The sequence below is a fragment of the Heterodontus francisci genome, chromosome 10 (genome assembly GCF_036365525.1).
Source record: "Heterodontus francisci isolate sHetFra1 chromosome 10, sHetFra1.hap1, whole genome shotgun sequence".
NCBI classification, from domain to species: Eukaryota; Metazoa; Chordata; class Chondrichthyes; order Heterodontiformes; family Heterodontidae; genus Heterodontus; species Heterodontus francisci.
The window spans coordinates 38,902,034-38,918,582 of NC_090380.1; the positions used below are offsets into that span (position 1 = coordinate 38,902,034).

At 43.0% G+C, this 16,549-nt stretch overlaps 1 protein-coding gene across 1 annotated transcript in view; it reads right to left on the reverse strand.

Annotated features, from left to right (window-relative positions):
• The window catches only part of frmpd4 (FERM and PDZ domain containing 4), a 703,387-nt gene that overhangs the window by 180,691 nt on the left and 506,147 nt on the right, over nt 1-16,549 (reverse strand). The window contains exons 3-4 of the mRNA XM_068039872.1: nt 15,970-16,130; nt 12,012-12,114 (exon numbers count right to left, since the gene is read on the reverse strand). Coding sequence (XP_067895973.1) covers nt 12,012-12,114; nt 15,970-16,130 — 264 coding nt within the window. The remainder of the gene's footprint in view (nt 1-12,011; nt 12,115-15,969; nt 16,131-16,549) is intronic.

The window sequence follows — 16,549 nt, forward strand, 5'->3', positions numbered from 1 at the left end:
TTTTTGAAAATCTAGACAAATTACATCTACTGCATTACCCTTATTTCCATTCTCAGTTACCTCTTCAAAAAGTTCAACAAAGTTAATCAAGCAAAACTTTCCCTTTCCAAAATCTATATTAATGATAATATAATCATTATTATATTTTTGGTTTCTAGATGTTCTTATATTCTCTCCTTCGGTAGGAATTCCATTATTTTCCTACCATCGATGTTAAACTAACTGCTTTATAGTTTCCTGGACATGCAAATACAAAAGCAAAGCAATTACTTCATATTTCTGCCATTTCACTACTGTTATCTGTGATATTATCCGGTCAATCAATAAGTGACACTATTCCAATCGTGACTTTCCTTTTTTTTAATTTAAGTGCCTGTAAAATATTTGACTATTCTGATTTATATTCTTCGATAATTTAATTTTGTAGTTCCTCTTTGCCCTAATAATTTTTTTGGTTTCTCTTCTAATCTCTTCATATTCTCCCTTGTCATGTCTTTATTTAATCGCAAATTATGCACTGTGCACTTGGAGTCGATCAAATACTGCCTGTAGGTGCTCGTCATATTCTGCTTGTGTTCTCCCATATACAATCATGTTGCCTGAAACATTCTTGATTCCATTCGGGCCTGCTACTGCCGAGTGAAAAATTTCAGAGGCTGCGTTTACTCCGAACATTAATCTTTTTTACTTCCTTAATCCAGCGTGGGTACTGACGTTGGTATGTATTGACCGGATTCGTCTAACTCACGTTGGCGATATCCAACGGTCAAATCTAGGATACTGAAGATTGTTGACCGATTCATATCTTCAGTTATCTCATCCAGCGTTGATATTGGGTGCCATTCTCATTTTATCGCTTTGTTGGCCTGTTTCATGTCCATGCAGATTTCTTGGGTTTGGGGACTACAACAATTGGGCTGATCCATGGTGTTGGCCCTTCTGTCTTTTCAATGATGTCCAACTTCCCCAGTCTGTCCAATTCTTTCTCTACCTCTGTTCTGGTAAGGAATGTCATCCTCCTCTGTTTGAATTGGACTAATATGGAGCTTGATTTTCTTGTTTTTCAGTTTGCTGGTGGCCTTTGAATAATTGTGGATATTTCTTCAGGATGTCTTCTTTCGTCAGGTGGTTCTGTCCTCTGATGGTGTGTTTGTGATCAGCTTCAATTCGCTGGCAGTTTCAAAACTTAGCAGATTTCCCTTGCTTGAGTCTACAACATGAAATTCAGTCTGATATGTGGACCTATGGGAGGATTTGAGAGTAACTTGGATCATCCCTAGGACCGGTAGAGGGGTATCTGATCCATAAGAGAGGATTTTAGATATTGGCTTGTTCAATTGCAGTTTCTATTTGCTCTGTAATTAGTGGAATGTCGGGGCATCCATTATGTTGACCGTTGCTCTCCTGAGTCAATTACTGAAGAGATTGTCGAGTTTCCTGTAAACACATCACACATGGGCAGGCATCAGCACTCGTGGCTGTGAGTAACAAAAATCTTACCTTGTGCTGCGAATATGTAACCTTCCTTCTGGCATTCAGTGCTCTTAATGTCTTGTGCAGGCTTTGTCGGCATGTTCTTGTGAAATGTCCCATTTTTCCACGGGGTTTACACTTCTTTCCTCTCGCAGGACAAGTTTTCTATTGAGGATATGCACCACCGCAATGATTGTATGTTTGAACATGAGGTGATTGCAATCTCTGTCTTGGTCTTCCTTGACGTGCTTCAAACCTTTCTCTGGGTTTCCGCTGTGTCCTTGTGTTTGGTGTGTTTCTCAGGTGAAACCAACTTCTTATGGCAGTCACGGATTCTGTTGACGATCCTGACTTGGACTCGGGATTCTCGTCTTATGTTACTTCTCTCTTTTCCTTCTAAACCTTCGGCTTGTCTTTCACTGGCTTCCATCATTCTGCGAATATCGAGTGACCTTTGCAAGTTTAACAATTCATCCTCTCTAAGAGCTTTCCTTCTTAATCTTGGTGATTGGCTGGTCATAATGATTTGGGAGATGATTTATTTGTCCACGGCTGTGAAATTGCAATTCTAGCTCAGACGTCTGAATCTTGTCACGTAGTGGTTAAGGGTCTCGCACTTATCTTGTTCTGCTTGCCTGAAGATATAAATTTCGTAGTGAGGATTTGCCTTCTGTTGAAAATATCTTATTAGAGCACTCTTTACTGCGTTGGAATCATTGTTGGTTCTGGTGTCTATGAGTATATCAAAGCAATCGTCAACTTTTGGTCCAGCATAGTATAGGAGTAACGCTCTCTTTCTTTGGGGTGTATTGATATCGAGTGCCACCATTAGGTGTTCGAATCTTGCTCGCTATTTGCTCCAGTGTGGCTCTGCATTGCTGTCCATCTCTGTAAAGGCTGGGAAGACTGGCAGTTGCTGCACACACAGTGATTGTTATTTTTTTGCTTAAATCTGGAATCGTCAATGCAAGTCTTCTGTATGTTCCTGGGTTGGCTGTTGGGTTTTCCTTCTCATAAACCCTTTTTTTTAAATGGCTACTGTGTTCAGGTTTGCACCCCTTTTAATAATTAATTTATGGCTGCATCATGATTAATTTCCTTATTTCTGTGTACCTGCAAAGCATTTTCTTTCCTGTTCCAGGCCAGGTTTTCACAGAATCACAGTTGTTACAGTGCAGAAGGCCATTTGGCCCATTGTGTTGAAACATGCCATCAGTGCTTGTCTGCTGGAGCATAAATGGATCAAGATAGCTGCCTGCACGCTTGGGATTAATGTGAAGAAACTCATGACCTGTTGGTTGAATATTGAGAGTTTGCATGGGTTGAGTGGTGAGTGCTGTCTATGGCACCAATAAACTTGACAACTCTGCTACCCTGCAGAACTGGGCAACATGTTCATTCAGTTACCTTTGACCATTATCAAAGTTAATGAAGTTGCCAGTCCTGGCAGGTAAAACATCTGTCACTTATTGAACAGCGCTGTAAACTGCAAAATGACTGGTTCAGCAGAAGTTACCTGTTGTTCTTTGGAATGAAACAGTGATATAAAAATGCAGTGCAGTGGTCAACTTTTCCATTATGTTAAGCCCATATTTTTAATACCTGCCTCATGTCTCTTCTTTTTTTTGTTTCTCTTACTTACCAGTCAGGCGCGTATCCATTGTCTCTCGAGATAAGGAGGCCCAAAAGAAAGAGAGCAGTATTGTAACAAGACAAGTCACCCTGCTCAAACAGTGTTCACACTGAGATGCAATACTGACTTTATCCAGTGGATTGATTGAAACATGATCAAACTCATCACAGTTACAGTAAGTTCATTAGAACAACAGGCAACACTACAGCTCTAAGCACCAACCCTCTAGTTTAGCACCCAGTACTTCATCACTGTTACTGAGTTTCCAACAGTGATATACAGCAGGTGGCCAGTGAATATTTTCTGTTGTGTATCCCTATTGTCAAGAAAACATGCTATACCAAATGAGGAATTTTAATCCATTGGTTGGAAACTTACGTTAAACTTTTAAAAAGGAGCTAGGATCCTAACGTTAACTTTTAAAAAGCTGGCAGCCAAGATGGTTACCACAATTTGAGGAATTACTATCTGTCCAAAAGCGAGGAAGCTTGAAGTCCTAAAACATGTGGCCAACCATTTTGCACTTGAATCTGAAGAATCAAACAAGATTAGAGTCAGAAACAGACAAAGTAACATTTGCTAAACTACAACTATAACAGAGGAGACTAGAATTAGAATTCCAGAAGGAGAAAGAGCAGACAGAGTTTCAGGCAAGAGAAAAAGAGAGCTTTCCAGAAGGAGAAAAAGGAGAGCATCAGGAAAGGGGGAAAAAAAAAAGAGCTTTCCAGAAGGAGAAAGAGGAAAGGGAATTAAGGCAGCTCGAACTAACTCAGGGAAGACCGAATACACCCAATGGAGGCACGGCTAGTGAGGGAGCTACCCCTAGTTCAGAACTGAACACTGAGCTCTTAAAGTTCTCCCAGTTGATACCAAAGTGCAATGAGGGGGATGTGGAAGCGTTTTTCAACTCCTTTGAAAAGCTTGCAAAACAGCTGTGGCCGACAGACAACTGGACGCTGTTATTGCAAAGCAAATGAACAGGAAAGGTCCATGAGGTTTATTCACTGTTGTCTGATGAAAGTTCATCAGACTATGAGATGACCAAACATGCTATCCTAGGCACATATGAGCGAGCACTGGAGGCGTACTGCCAAAAATTCCAAATGCTCCAAAAGCAGCCTGAACAAGCTTACCTCGAGTTTGAAAGTGTTAAGCAGCTTGCTTTTGACCAGTGGATACAGGCACTCAAAATACAGCCCACATGTGAAAACCTCAGAGATGTGATCCTTCTTGAGGAGTTCAAAAACTCGCTCCTGCTTTCCATTAAAACCCACATTGAGGAACAAAATGTTCCAAGAGCCAACCAGGGGGTCACCTTGACTGATAAATTTACACTTGTCCACAAGCCCTTACCGCAAGGGAAACCCTTCCCTAGTCACCCCCAGAAACCAGAAAAGGATAAAAGGTGGGAGGGCGACAGGAGCCTGAAGAGCTGTGGGCAAGAAGGGATAACTGGACACATGGGGGCCCTTCTCAGGCCAAAAAGGACTGTGCTGAGAGCAGGAGTGATGCCCGAAGATCTGTGTGTTTCCATTTTAACAAGGCAGCTCACCTTCGAGATGACTGCTGGAAGTTATGGGGAAAACTTGTAGGATTAATCATGGCACACCAGACCAGTGCAGGAAAAGGGGCCCTGATGGAAACATACAAACATACGTAATAGGAGCAGGAGTAGGCCACTTGGCCCCTGGAGCCTGTTCCGCCCGCCATTCAACAAGATCATGGCTGATCTGATTGTAATCTCAACTCCACATTCCTGCCTATCTCTGATCACCTTTCATCCCCTTGCTTATCAAGAATCTATCTACCTCTGCCTTAAAAATATTCCAAGACTCTGCTTCCACTGCCTTTTGAGGAAGAGAGTTCCAAAGACACATGACCCTCTGAGAGAAAATAATTTCTCCTCATCTTTGTCTTAAATGGGTCACCCCTTATTTTTAAACAGTGACCTCTAGTTCTAGATTCTCCCATAAGAAGAAACATCCTTTCCACATCCACCCTGTCAAGACCTTCAGAATCTTATATGTTTCAATAAAGTCACCTCTTTCTCTTCTAAACTCTAGCTGATACGAGCCTAGCCTGTCCAAACTTTCCTCATAAGACAATCTGCCCATTCCAGGTATGAGTATAGTGAACTTTCTCCGACCTGCTTCCAATGCATTTACATCCTTCCTTAAATAAGGACACCAATACTGTACACAGTACTCCAGATGTGGTCTCTTCGATGCCCTGTGTAACTGAAGCATAACCTCCCTACTTTTGTATCCAATTCCCCTCACAACAAACGATAACATTCTATTAGCTTTTCTAATTACTTGCAGAACCTGCATACTAACCTTTTGAGAGTCATGCACTAGGACACCCAGATCCCTTTGCATCTTAGAGCTCTGCAATCTCTCACCATTTAGATAATACACTTCTGTTTTATTCTTCCTGCCAAAATGGACACGTTCACATTTTCGCAAGAGATACTCCATTTGCCAGATCTTTGCCCACTCACTTAACCTATCTATATCTTTGTAGCCTCCTTATGTCCTCTTCACAACTTACTTTCCTATCTATCTTTGTGTCATCAGTAAAACTAGCAACCATACCTTTGGTCCCTTCATCCAAGTTATTTGTATAAATTGTAAAAAGTTGAGGCCCCAGCACTGATGCCTGTGGCACATCACTCGGTTTCCTGTTAGCTAGCCAATCTTCTATCCATGCCAATATTTCACCCCCTACACCATGAGCTTTTATTTTCCGCAATAATGTGTGGCACCTTATCAAATGCCTTCTGGAAATCTAAATACAGTACATCCACCTTTTATCCCTTTTATCCACAGCACATGTAACTTCTTCAAAGAACTCCAATAAATTGGCAAAACATGATTTCCCTTTCACAAAACCATGTTGACTCTGCCTGATTACCTTGAATTTTTCTAAGTGCCCTGCTATAATGCCTTTAATAATAGCTTCCAACATTTTCCCTATGACAGATGTTAAGCTAACTGGCCTGTAGTTTCCTGCTTTCTGTCTCCCTACCTTTAGAATAAAGGAGTTACATTCGCTACAAAGCGCAGCAGTCCAGGCTATGGGCTGAACTGCGGCAGTAAGACCCAGTAAACCTACCACTGAGAGTGCGGAAAAACTTAACAAAATCCCTGAGAGTTACCAGGATTTTGTGTCCCAAGGAAAAGTGACCCCATACCCTTCAAGTGAGGCAAGCAAGCCTATAATAATACTTAGGGATATAGGGGCTACCCAATCCCTTCTGCTGGGATAAGGCATGACTTTTCCCCCAGAGAATGCATTAAATGCTAGAGTGTTAGTGAATGGCATCAGAGGGCTGTATATGTCGTACCGTTATATGGGGTGCACCTGGAATGCAACCTTGTTTCAGGATCAGTAACCATGGGGATTGTTCCGAGTTTACCTGTGGATGTGGTCAACCTTCTCCTAGATAATGATCTGATGGGGCAAAGGTGGTAGCTTCCTCAGTGGTTTTAGAGAGACCAAATGAGGTCAGGGAGACAGAGCAGTTGCAGGAGAAGTTCCCCGACATATTCTCTGACTGTGTCCATAGCCAAACAAGCTCCAGCAGAGGAGGCTGAACTTGCACTGCAGACAGGTGACCCTACTGTCTTGTTATCTGAAACCTTCTTTGTGAATTTAGAGGACCCAAAGGACGCGTTAAACAAGTTTTCCTTGGTTGAGGCTCAGCAAGCCGACCCAGTATTAAAAAAGTTAGCACACACTGCCCAGAGTGCAACTATTTAAAGAATGAGGTGCTGATGAGGAAGTGGAGACCTCCTCACTGACCTGCGGACAGAGAGTGGACAGTGGTTCACCAGATAGTGGTGCCTCCGAGATACCGTAAGGAAATACTAAGAAGAATCCATAAATTTCCAATGGCTGGACATGTTAGTATATGAGAAACCAAAGCCTGCATAAGACAGCATTTTGACTGGCCAATACTCCACAGAGATGTGGTAGAGTTCTGTAAACCTCGCCACATGTGCCAGGTTGTGGGTAAGCCCCAACCTGCAATAAAACCTGTACCCTTAATTTCCATACCTGCCTTTGGAGAACCCTTCAGCAGAATGTTGGTGGATTGTGTGGGACGCCTGCCGAAAACAAAAGGGGGTTACCAGTATCTTCTCACCATTATGGATGTGACTACCCAATTCTCAGAGGCCAATCCGCTAAGAACTATCTCTGTCAAGGTAGTGGTGGAGGGGCTAACCCAATTCTTTACCCGATATGGACTGTCTGCTGAGATCCAGTCAGGGCATGAATTTCATGTCTGGGATCTTTCAAAAAATCATGGGCAATCTGGGCCTAACCCAACTAAAGTCCTCAGCCTACCACCCACAGTCACACGGGGCTTTGGAATGTAACCAGACCCTAAAGACAATGATCAGGCCATACTGCTACAAGTACCCTATGACTGAAACAAAGGGCTGGGATTTCTCCTGTTTGTCACAAGGGACTCACCCAATGAGTCACCCAGCTTTAGTCCCTTTGAGTTAGTTTATGGACACAAGGTGACAGGTCCTCTTAAACGAATCAAAGACAGGTTTTTGGGACACGGGGATGAGCCTTCCATGTTAGACTACATCTCCGTGTTCCGGGAGTGGCTCATGAGCACCTAAAAACCTCCCAGACAGCTATGAAAAGACAGGCAGATAAAGATGCCAAGGCCAGAACATTTTGGCCTGGAGACTGTGTATTAGTACTACTCCCAATAGAGGATGAACCACTGTAAGCCCAATTCCGTGGCCCATACTGAGTAGCAAAAAGGATTAGCTGGGTAAATTATTTAATTGACAGCACAGACTGAAAGAAAAAGCAAAGGCTGTGCCACATTAACATGTTAAAACAGTATCACAGCTGGGAAGGGGACAACCAAGCTCAGGTCTGTCAGACAGTTAGGACAGAGTAGGACAAAAAGGACAGGGAGGACGTTGGAGGGGAGCCTGGAGGGTTTCCAAATCGAGCCCCCTACTGTCCAATTAGCCATCACTGAAATGTTATGAAAATTAGACACTGTACTTTCCTACTTAAATGCAGGACAAAGGGAAGCTCTAAAAAGGCTGCTTAAAACATTTAAAGAAATCTGCAGGGACACACCAGGATGCAAAACCCTAACCCTACATTCTGTGGATGTAGGAGAGGTCCCTCCCATAAAATAGAACCCCTATCGCATAGGTCTCCGGAAACTGACACTGGTTCAGGAGGGAATACTGTACATGCTGGACAACAAGCTGATTGAGCCCAGCCTGAGCAGCTGGAGTTCCCCAGTTGTGCTTTTGCCCAAGCCCGATGACTCAACAAGGCTCGGCATTGCTTACAGGAAGGTTAATGCAGTGACCAGAGCTGATTCCTATCCAATTCCCTACCTGGAAGACTGTATTGATAGAGTAGGCAATGCCACCTATATAGCCAAAATAGACTTGCTAAAAGGATATTAGCACGTTCCCTTAATACTCTGAGCCAAAGGGATCTCAGCTTTTGTCACCCCAGACGGCTTATTCCAGTGCCGAGTGATGCCTTTTGGATTAAGGAATGCCCCAGCTACCTTCGAAAGGCTGATGAACCAGGTAGTGGCTGGCCTACCCAACTGTGTAGTATACCTGGATGATTTGCTAGTGCACAGTGAGACCTTGGGGGGAACCACCTCACCCAATTAGAGGTGAGAGTGACTGCCCTTGACATCAAGGCAACATTTGACCGAGTATGGCATTAAGGAGCCCTAGCAAAACTGAGGTCAATGGGAATCGGGGAAAACCCTCTGCTGGCTGGAGTCATACCTAGCGCAAAGGAAGATGGTTGTGGTTGTTGGAGATCAATCATCTGAGCTCCAGGACATCACTGCAGGAGTTCCTAAGGGTAGTGTCCTAGGCCCAACCTTCTTCAGCTGCTTCATCAATGACCTTCCTTCAATCATAAGGTCAGAAGTGGGGATGTTCACTGATGATTGCACAATGTTCAGCACCATTCGTGACTCCTCAGATACTGAAGCAATCCGTGTAGAAATGCAGCAAGACCTGAACAATATCCAGGCTTGGGCTGATAAGTGGCAAATAACGTTCACGCCACACAAGTGCCAGGCAATGACCATCTCCAACAAGAGAGAATCTAACCATCTCCCCATGACATTCAATGGCATTACCATCACTGAATCCCCCACTATCAACATCCTAGGGGCTACCATTGACCAGAAACTGAACTGGAGTAGCCATATAAATACCATGGCTACGAGCAGGTCAGAGGCTAGAAATCCTGAGACGAGTAACTCACCTCCTGACTCCCCAAAGCCTATCCACCATCTACAAGGCGCAAGAGAGGACTGTGATGGAATACTCTCCACTTGCCTGGATGGGTGCAGCTCCAACAACACTCAAGAAGCTCAACACCATCCAGGACAAAGCAGCCCACTTGATTGGTGCCCCATCTACAAACATTCACTCCCTCCACCACAGACGCACAATGGCAGCAGTGTGTATTATCTACAAGATGCACTGCACCAAGGCTCCCTAGACAGCACCTCCCAAACCCGCAACCTCTACCAACTAGAAGGACAAGGGCAGCAAATGCATGGGAACACCACCACCAGTAAGTTCCCCTCCAAGTCACACACCATTCTGACTTGGAACTATATTGTCGTTCCTTCCCTGTCGCTGGGTCAAAATCCTGGAACTGCCTTCCTAACAGCACTGTGGGTGTACTTACCCCAATGGACTGCAACGGTTCAAGAAGGCAGCTCACCACCACCTTCTCAAGGGCAATTAGGGATAGGCAATAAATGCTGGCCTGGCCAGCGACACCCACATCCCATGAATGAATTTAAAAAAATTAGAAGCCCTTTTCTGATGGTTAGTCAGCTGGCGTAGTGGTAAACCTTGCAAAAAGCAAGTTTGCTAAAGCTCAAGTAACTTACTTAGGGCGTGTTGTAGGTCAGGGGCTAGTGCTGCCCAGGGCAGCAAAGGTACTGGCACTGACAGATTTTCCAGCTCCCATGCCCAAATGGGAAAGAATGCAATTTTTGGGGATGTGTGGGTTTTACCACAAGCTTGTCCCAAACTTCAGCACTATAGCAGCCCCAATGACAGACTTACTGCAGAAAAGAGCAAAGGTAGTGTGGTCAGGGAGGTGCCAAACAGTTTTCAAGAGGCTAAAAGCCATTTTAACCAATGAACCAGTCCTTGCAGTTCTGAATTTTAATAAACCTTTTAAAGTGGCAGTTGATGCTCGTGATCTAGGGGTAGGTGCCGTCCTGCTCCAAGATGATGAGCCAGGTACTGAGAGACCAGTTGGATATTTCTCCAAATAATTAGACTGTCACCAAAAGAGGTATTCCACTGTGGAAAAAGAAACTTGGAATGTTGCTAGCTCTCCAGCATTTTGAGATCTATGCCCAAAATGGATATAGAGAGACTATCGTCTACACCGATCATAACCCCTTAACCTTTATACAGAAATTCAAAATTCAAAAATCAAAATGCAAGGCTATTTCGATGGAGCCTGCTTTTGCAACCATACAACTTAAAAATTACCCACATTGCAGGAAAAAATAATGTGATAGCTGATGTGTTGTCCAGAGTCTAACTCAGTGTAGAATCATTCCCAAAGAAAAGAATCAAACCACAGCCTAGCTAGGACAGTGTGAGTTTGAGAAGTGAGTGTTTGAGAATGAATGTGGTTTTTTTCCCCTATGGCCTTGTAATGAAATGTTCCTGTCATCACATTTTATTCTGCATGGGGCGGGGGTGCCAAGAAATCATGCTGTACCAAATGAGGCTTTTTAATTCATCGGTCAGAAACCTACTTTAAACTTTTAAAAAGCTGGCAGCCCAGATGGCCACCACAATTTGCATTAAAATACCTCGTGATTCTCGTGATCCTCGTGAGAATGTGTGGTTCTCATCTGTGTGTGTTAGCGAAAGGGTAGCGTAGTTTTATTATTTTGTTTAGACCAGGATTTTGGTTAAGTACAATAAACTCACCTCTTGTTTAAACTCAAGAAAACCTGTGCGATTGGTTCTTTTACGATCACAACAAAGGTAAAAGGTGAAACACTCGCTGAAGTGGTGAGCACATCTACTGTTTTAAAAAGAATAAACCCTGTTGCGGTCAAACAAAGAGGAGAACAAGAGTGGAACCTTGTGACCCCTCCTCCTGACCGTAACACAATAAAACAAGTTCTCTGGACAATGACTATATTGCCGATCAGTTTTTTGCTCTTTCAAGAATTAAATAATTACACTTACATTTTCATGCGGTTTCTAACTACCGTGAAGCCAGACCATAGGAAAGACAATGGCACAGATTTAAAGCTTCTCTTGCAGTCTGGTAAAGTGCAGCTTCCTATAATAGTTTGGAACTTTTAGACCAACCTAATGTAAATGGTCATTTCTGTCGAACCACAATAGCTTTGTGACTGGTGGATAATTCTGGGTGAGAGTTATGATCAGAATCAAGGCTCTTGTTATGTCGTATTCTCTTGTGTCAAGGAGCTGTGGATCCCATCATCAGTGGATAATATGCACTGAGTCATCATGACTGCTTCAGGCTAAAGCATTGTAAAGGATCACTTTACAAATAAAAGGAAATTGCTGGTCTGGTATGCTATCATAGCTTCTCAAAAAAGTAGCAGAGGTGATGAATCTTATTTAGTCAGGGTACTATTTTTGAACACAAATAGTTGGAAATTATTTAATTTATGATTATTCAAGTTTGCCATCTAAAACAATAAAATGAATGCTCCTTATTCTTTCCAAGGCTCGGTTAATCTATTTCTCTTTTCCCTTGTCAACAGATAAATGTCTCAGTCTCACGCAACAGTGCAGTTCCATTAAATCATTTCATGGTTTTGGATGAGATAATGATGAGTGGACATCGGTGAATGAAGAGCCATTACCTTACAAGGTCAATGACTCTCTCTCTGGGAGCTGTGCTGACAGGCTCATCATTTATCTTTATTATCTGGTCTCCTGGTATCAGCTTGCCTTCAGAGGGCCCACCTAAGAAAAAAAGTTAAACATGACATTAGCCTGATGCAAACTGCATGCTATATTATCCATTTAGTTTGAATTTAGCACCATGTTGAGATGTGATGATTCTGATTTGCGGCAGCCCTGTGGTTTACATAGAACCATAGAAAAGTTACAGCACAGAAGGCGGCCATTCAGCCTGTCGTGTCCATGCCGGCTGAAAAAAAACTAGCCACCCTATCTAATTCCACATTCCAGCACCTGGTCCATAGCCTTGCCGGTTATAGCACTTCAGGTGCAGGTCCAGGTACCTTTTAAAAGAATTGAGGGTTTCTGCCTCCACCACCATTCCTGGCAGTGAATTCCAGACACCCACCACACTCTGGGTGAAAACATTTTTCCTCATGGCCCCTCTAATCCTTTCACCTTTCACCTTAAATCTGTGCCCCCTGGTAACTAACCTCTCTACTAGAGAAACAGGTCCTTCCTGTCTACTCTATCTAGGCCCCTCAATTTTGTACACCTCTATTAAGTCACCCCTAACCCTCCTCTGTTCTAAGGAAAACAACCCTAGCTGATCCAATCTTTCCTCATAGCTGCAACTTTCGAGCCCTGGCAACATTTTTATAAATCTCCTCTGTATTCTCTCCAGAGCAATTATGTCCTTTCTGTAATGTGGTGACCAGAACTGTATGCAATACTCAGCTGTGGCCTAACCAGCGTTTTATACAGTTCCAGAATTATATCCCTGCTTTTGAATGCTATACCTCAGCCAATAAAGGAAAGAATTCCATATGCCTTCTTCACCACTCTATCTACCTGTCCTGCCACCTCAGGGACCTGTGGATGTGCACTCCAAGGTCTCTCACTTCTTCTACCCCTCTCAATATCCTCCTGCACTTTACCATTAGTGCCATGAGATTTTATCACTCATTACATTGTGCACAGATCCAAACTAACACTTAAAATGGCAGAAATCTGCAATGACTTTCCCTTCTAAGGTAAGGCCCTATATACCCAGTCTCTCAGTAGTTCAGTCTTTAGCTACCTTCATAGACATTGGCCTCACTTGGACAATTTGCAAGGAAGATCAGCTGTGCAACAGTCTTTCTGACACTTGCAAACTGTTCTTTTACAATAATGCCTACTAGGAATATCAAGAGCTTGATTTCAATTATAATGGAGGACTTTAATTATCCTAATATAGACTGGGATAGTCATCATGTAAGGGGAAAGAGGAGAAGAGTTTCTGAATTCAGGAGAATTTTCTAGATCAATATGTTTCTGGCCCAATGAGGAAGGAGGCATTGCTAGATCTGGTTCTAGGGAATGAGGTGGGTCAAGTGGATCAAGTGTCAGTAGGGGAACATTTAGTGAACAGTGATCATAGTACCATAGGTTTAGGTTAGCTATGGAAAAGGACAAGGAGCAATCTAGAGTACAAATAATTAATTGGGGGAGGGTCAATTTCAATGGAGTAAGAAGTTCTGGCCCAGGTAAATTGGATTCAAAGATTGGCAAGCAAAACTGTAACCGAACAATGGGCTGCCTTTAAAGAGGAGATAGTTCGGGTACAGTCGAGGTACATTCCATCAAGGGGAAAAGGTAGGACGAAGAAAGTCAGAGCTCCCTGGATGACAAAAGAGATATAGAGTAAGATGAAGCAGATAAAGGGTGTGTATGATGAATGTCAGCTTGATAATACAAGTGAGAGCCAGGCTGCATATAGAAAGTTCAGAAGGGAACTGACAGAGGTAGTATGAGTAGCAAAGAGAGTATAAGAGACTGGCAGCTAACATAAAAGGGAATCTAAAAGCCTTCTATGGGCATGTAAATAGTAAAAGGGTGGTAAAATGAGGAGTGGGGCCAATTAGGGACAACAAAAGGGATTTATGCATGGAGGCAGAGGGCATGGCTGAGGTACTATATGAGTACTTTGCATCTGTCTTTACCAAGGAAGAAGATACTACCAAAGTTATAGCAAAATAAGAGATATTTGAGACACTGTATGGGAAAAGATTGATAAAGAGAAGGTATTAGAATGGCTGGCTGTACTCAAAGTTCATAAGTCACCAGGTCTGGATCAGATGTATCCGAGGTTACTGAGGGAATGGTGGAAATTGTGGAGGCACTGGCTATACTCTTCAGTCTTCCTTGGATACAGGGGTGGTGCCAGAGGACTGGAGAATTGCAAATGTTACACCCTTGTTCAAAAATGGGTGTAAGGATAAGCCCAGCAACTACAGACCAGTCAGTTTAACCTCTGTGGTGTAAAGCTTTTAGAAATGATAATCCGGGCCAAAATTAACAGACACTTGGACAAACGTGGATTAAGGAAAGCCATCATAGATTTATTCAGGACAAATCATGTTTAACTAATTTGATTGAGTTTTTTGATGAGGTAACAGAGAGAGTTGATGAGGGCAATGCGGTTGATGTGGTGTACATGGACTTCCAAAAGACATTTGATAAAGTGCCACATAACAGGCTTGTCAGCAAAGTTAAAGCCCATGGAATAAAAGGGACAGTAGCAGCATTGATACAAAGTTGGGTGAGTGACAGGAAACAGTAGTGGTGAACAGTTGTTTTTGGACTGTCTATGGATATATAGTGGTGTTCCTCAGGGGGTGATATTAGGACCACTGCTTTTCTTGATCTATATTAATGACCAAGACTTGAGTGTACAGGGCACAATTTCAAAATTGCGAATGACACAAAACTTGGAAGCATTGTGAACTGTGAGAAGGATAGTGATAAACTTCAAGAGGACATAGACATGCTGGTGGAATGGGCGGAGAAGTGGCAAATGAGTTTAATGCAGAAAAGTGGGGAGTGATACATTTTGGTGGGAAGAATGAGAAGAGGTAATATGACATAAAGGGTACTATTCTAAAGGGGGTGTAGCAGCAGTGGGACCTGGAAGTATATGTGTACAAATCATTGAAGGTGGCAGTTTAGGTTGAGAAGTTGAGAAAGAAGTTAATAAAGCATATGGCATCCTGGGCTTTATAAATAGGGCATGGAATACAAGAGCAAAGACGTTATGATGGACATTTATAAAACACTGCCTCGGCCTCAACTGGTGTATTACGTCCAGTTCTGGGCACCACACTTTGGAAAGAATTTGAAGGCATTAGAGGGGGATAAAAATTACGAGAAGGGTTCCAGGGATGAGGGACTTCAGTTACATGGATAGATTGAAGAAGCTAGGTTTGTTCCCCTTACAGAAGGTTGGAAGGAGATTTGATGCAGGCGTTAAAATCATGAGGAGTCTGGACAGAGTAGATAGGGCTAAACTGTTCTCATTGGTGGAAGGGTTGAGAACCAGAAGACACCAATTTAAGGTGAATGGCAAAAGAACCAAAGGCAACATGAGGAAAAACATTTTTGCACAGCGAGTGGTTAGTATCTGGAATGCACTACCTGAGAGTGTGATGGAGGCAGATTCAATCGTGGCTTTTGAAAGGAAATTGGATACTTATCTGAAGAGAAAAAATTTGCAGGGTTATGAGGTAAAGGTGGAGAGTGGGATTAGTTGAGTTGGTCTCGCAGACAGCCAGCACAGACATGATCGGCTGAATGGCCTCCTTTTGTGCTGTAGCCATTCTATGATTCTACATCTCTAAGGTGGCTGGGCTAATTGTCCAGCAGTAAAGTTACAAGGTTATCCAGGTTGATTGCCATGTTAGGAACCGCAGCACAATTATTTATCTCATTCTCCATATTTGGTAGTTAGAATAAGAACAAGAGGTGACTAAGAACTACAGTAATTATTTGTTTCACTCAAGAGTGCAACTAAACCAGCAGTAAGCAAAGTTAAAACCAGAAATAAAGGACTAGAGGCAACTGATCCCAGAGCATGTACTGTATTTTTTTCATCCTCACCTGGTGTAACAGAACGCACCACAACAGGCTTTTCACTGCCCGCAACAAACCCAAACCCTAGTACTGGATCTCGCTTCATCTCTATCTTGCGAGAGGCTGGCTGAATGACTTGGCTTCCCTCGAGTCGAGGGTCTTCAAAGCTTGTCGACTGGGTCACATGGCTAGAAGAGGGCAAAGACAAACCATTCTTTAGGATCACTACAATTTTTCTAATAATGAATAACCAGCTTTGTGACATTTTTGCAATGATTAAACGGATCGCGCAATGCAAAACCAGCACTTCCAGATCATAATCGGATTCCTTCCTATATAAAGAGATCTGTAACCTTTCTGTAAACCTTAGCAGGACTAAAGCAGGGTCATACAAATTAGGGACCTAGACATACTCTGAGTCCTTTGTATTGTGCCCTTTTTGGGCAGGCCTGGGGCCTTCCAAGTGTATTGGCCCACCTAACAGTGGGTGTCACTTTGGGGGTCCTGGTCCAATACATACAACTCTAGAATTTATATAAACGAGTCTCATTGGCACCAGAAAAGATGTTTTCCAAGTGAGTGCACCACACCAAGATGCTTGGGCAGG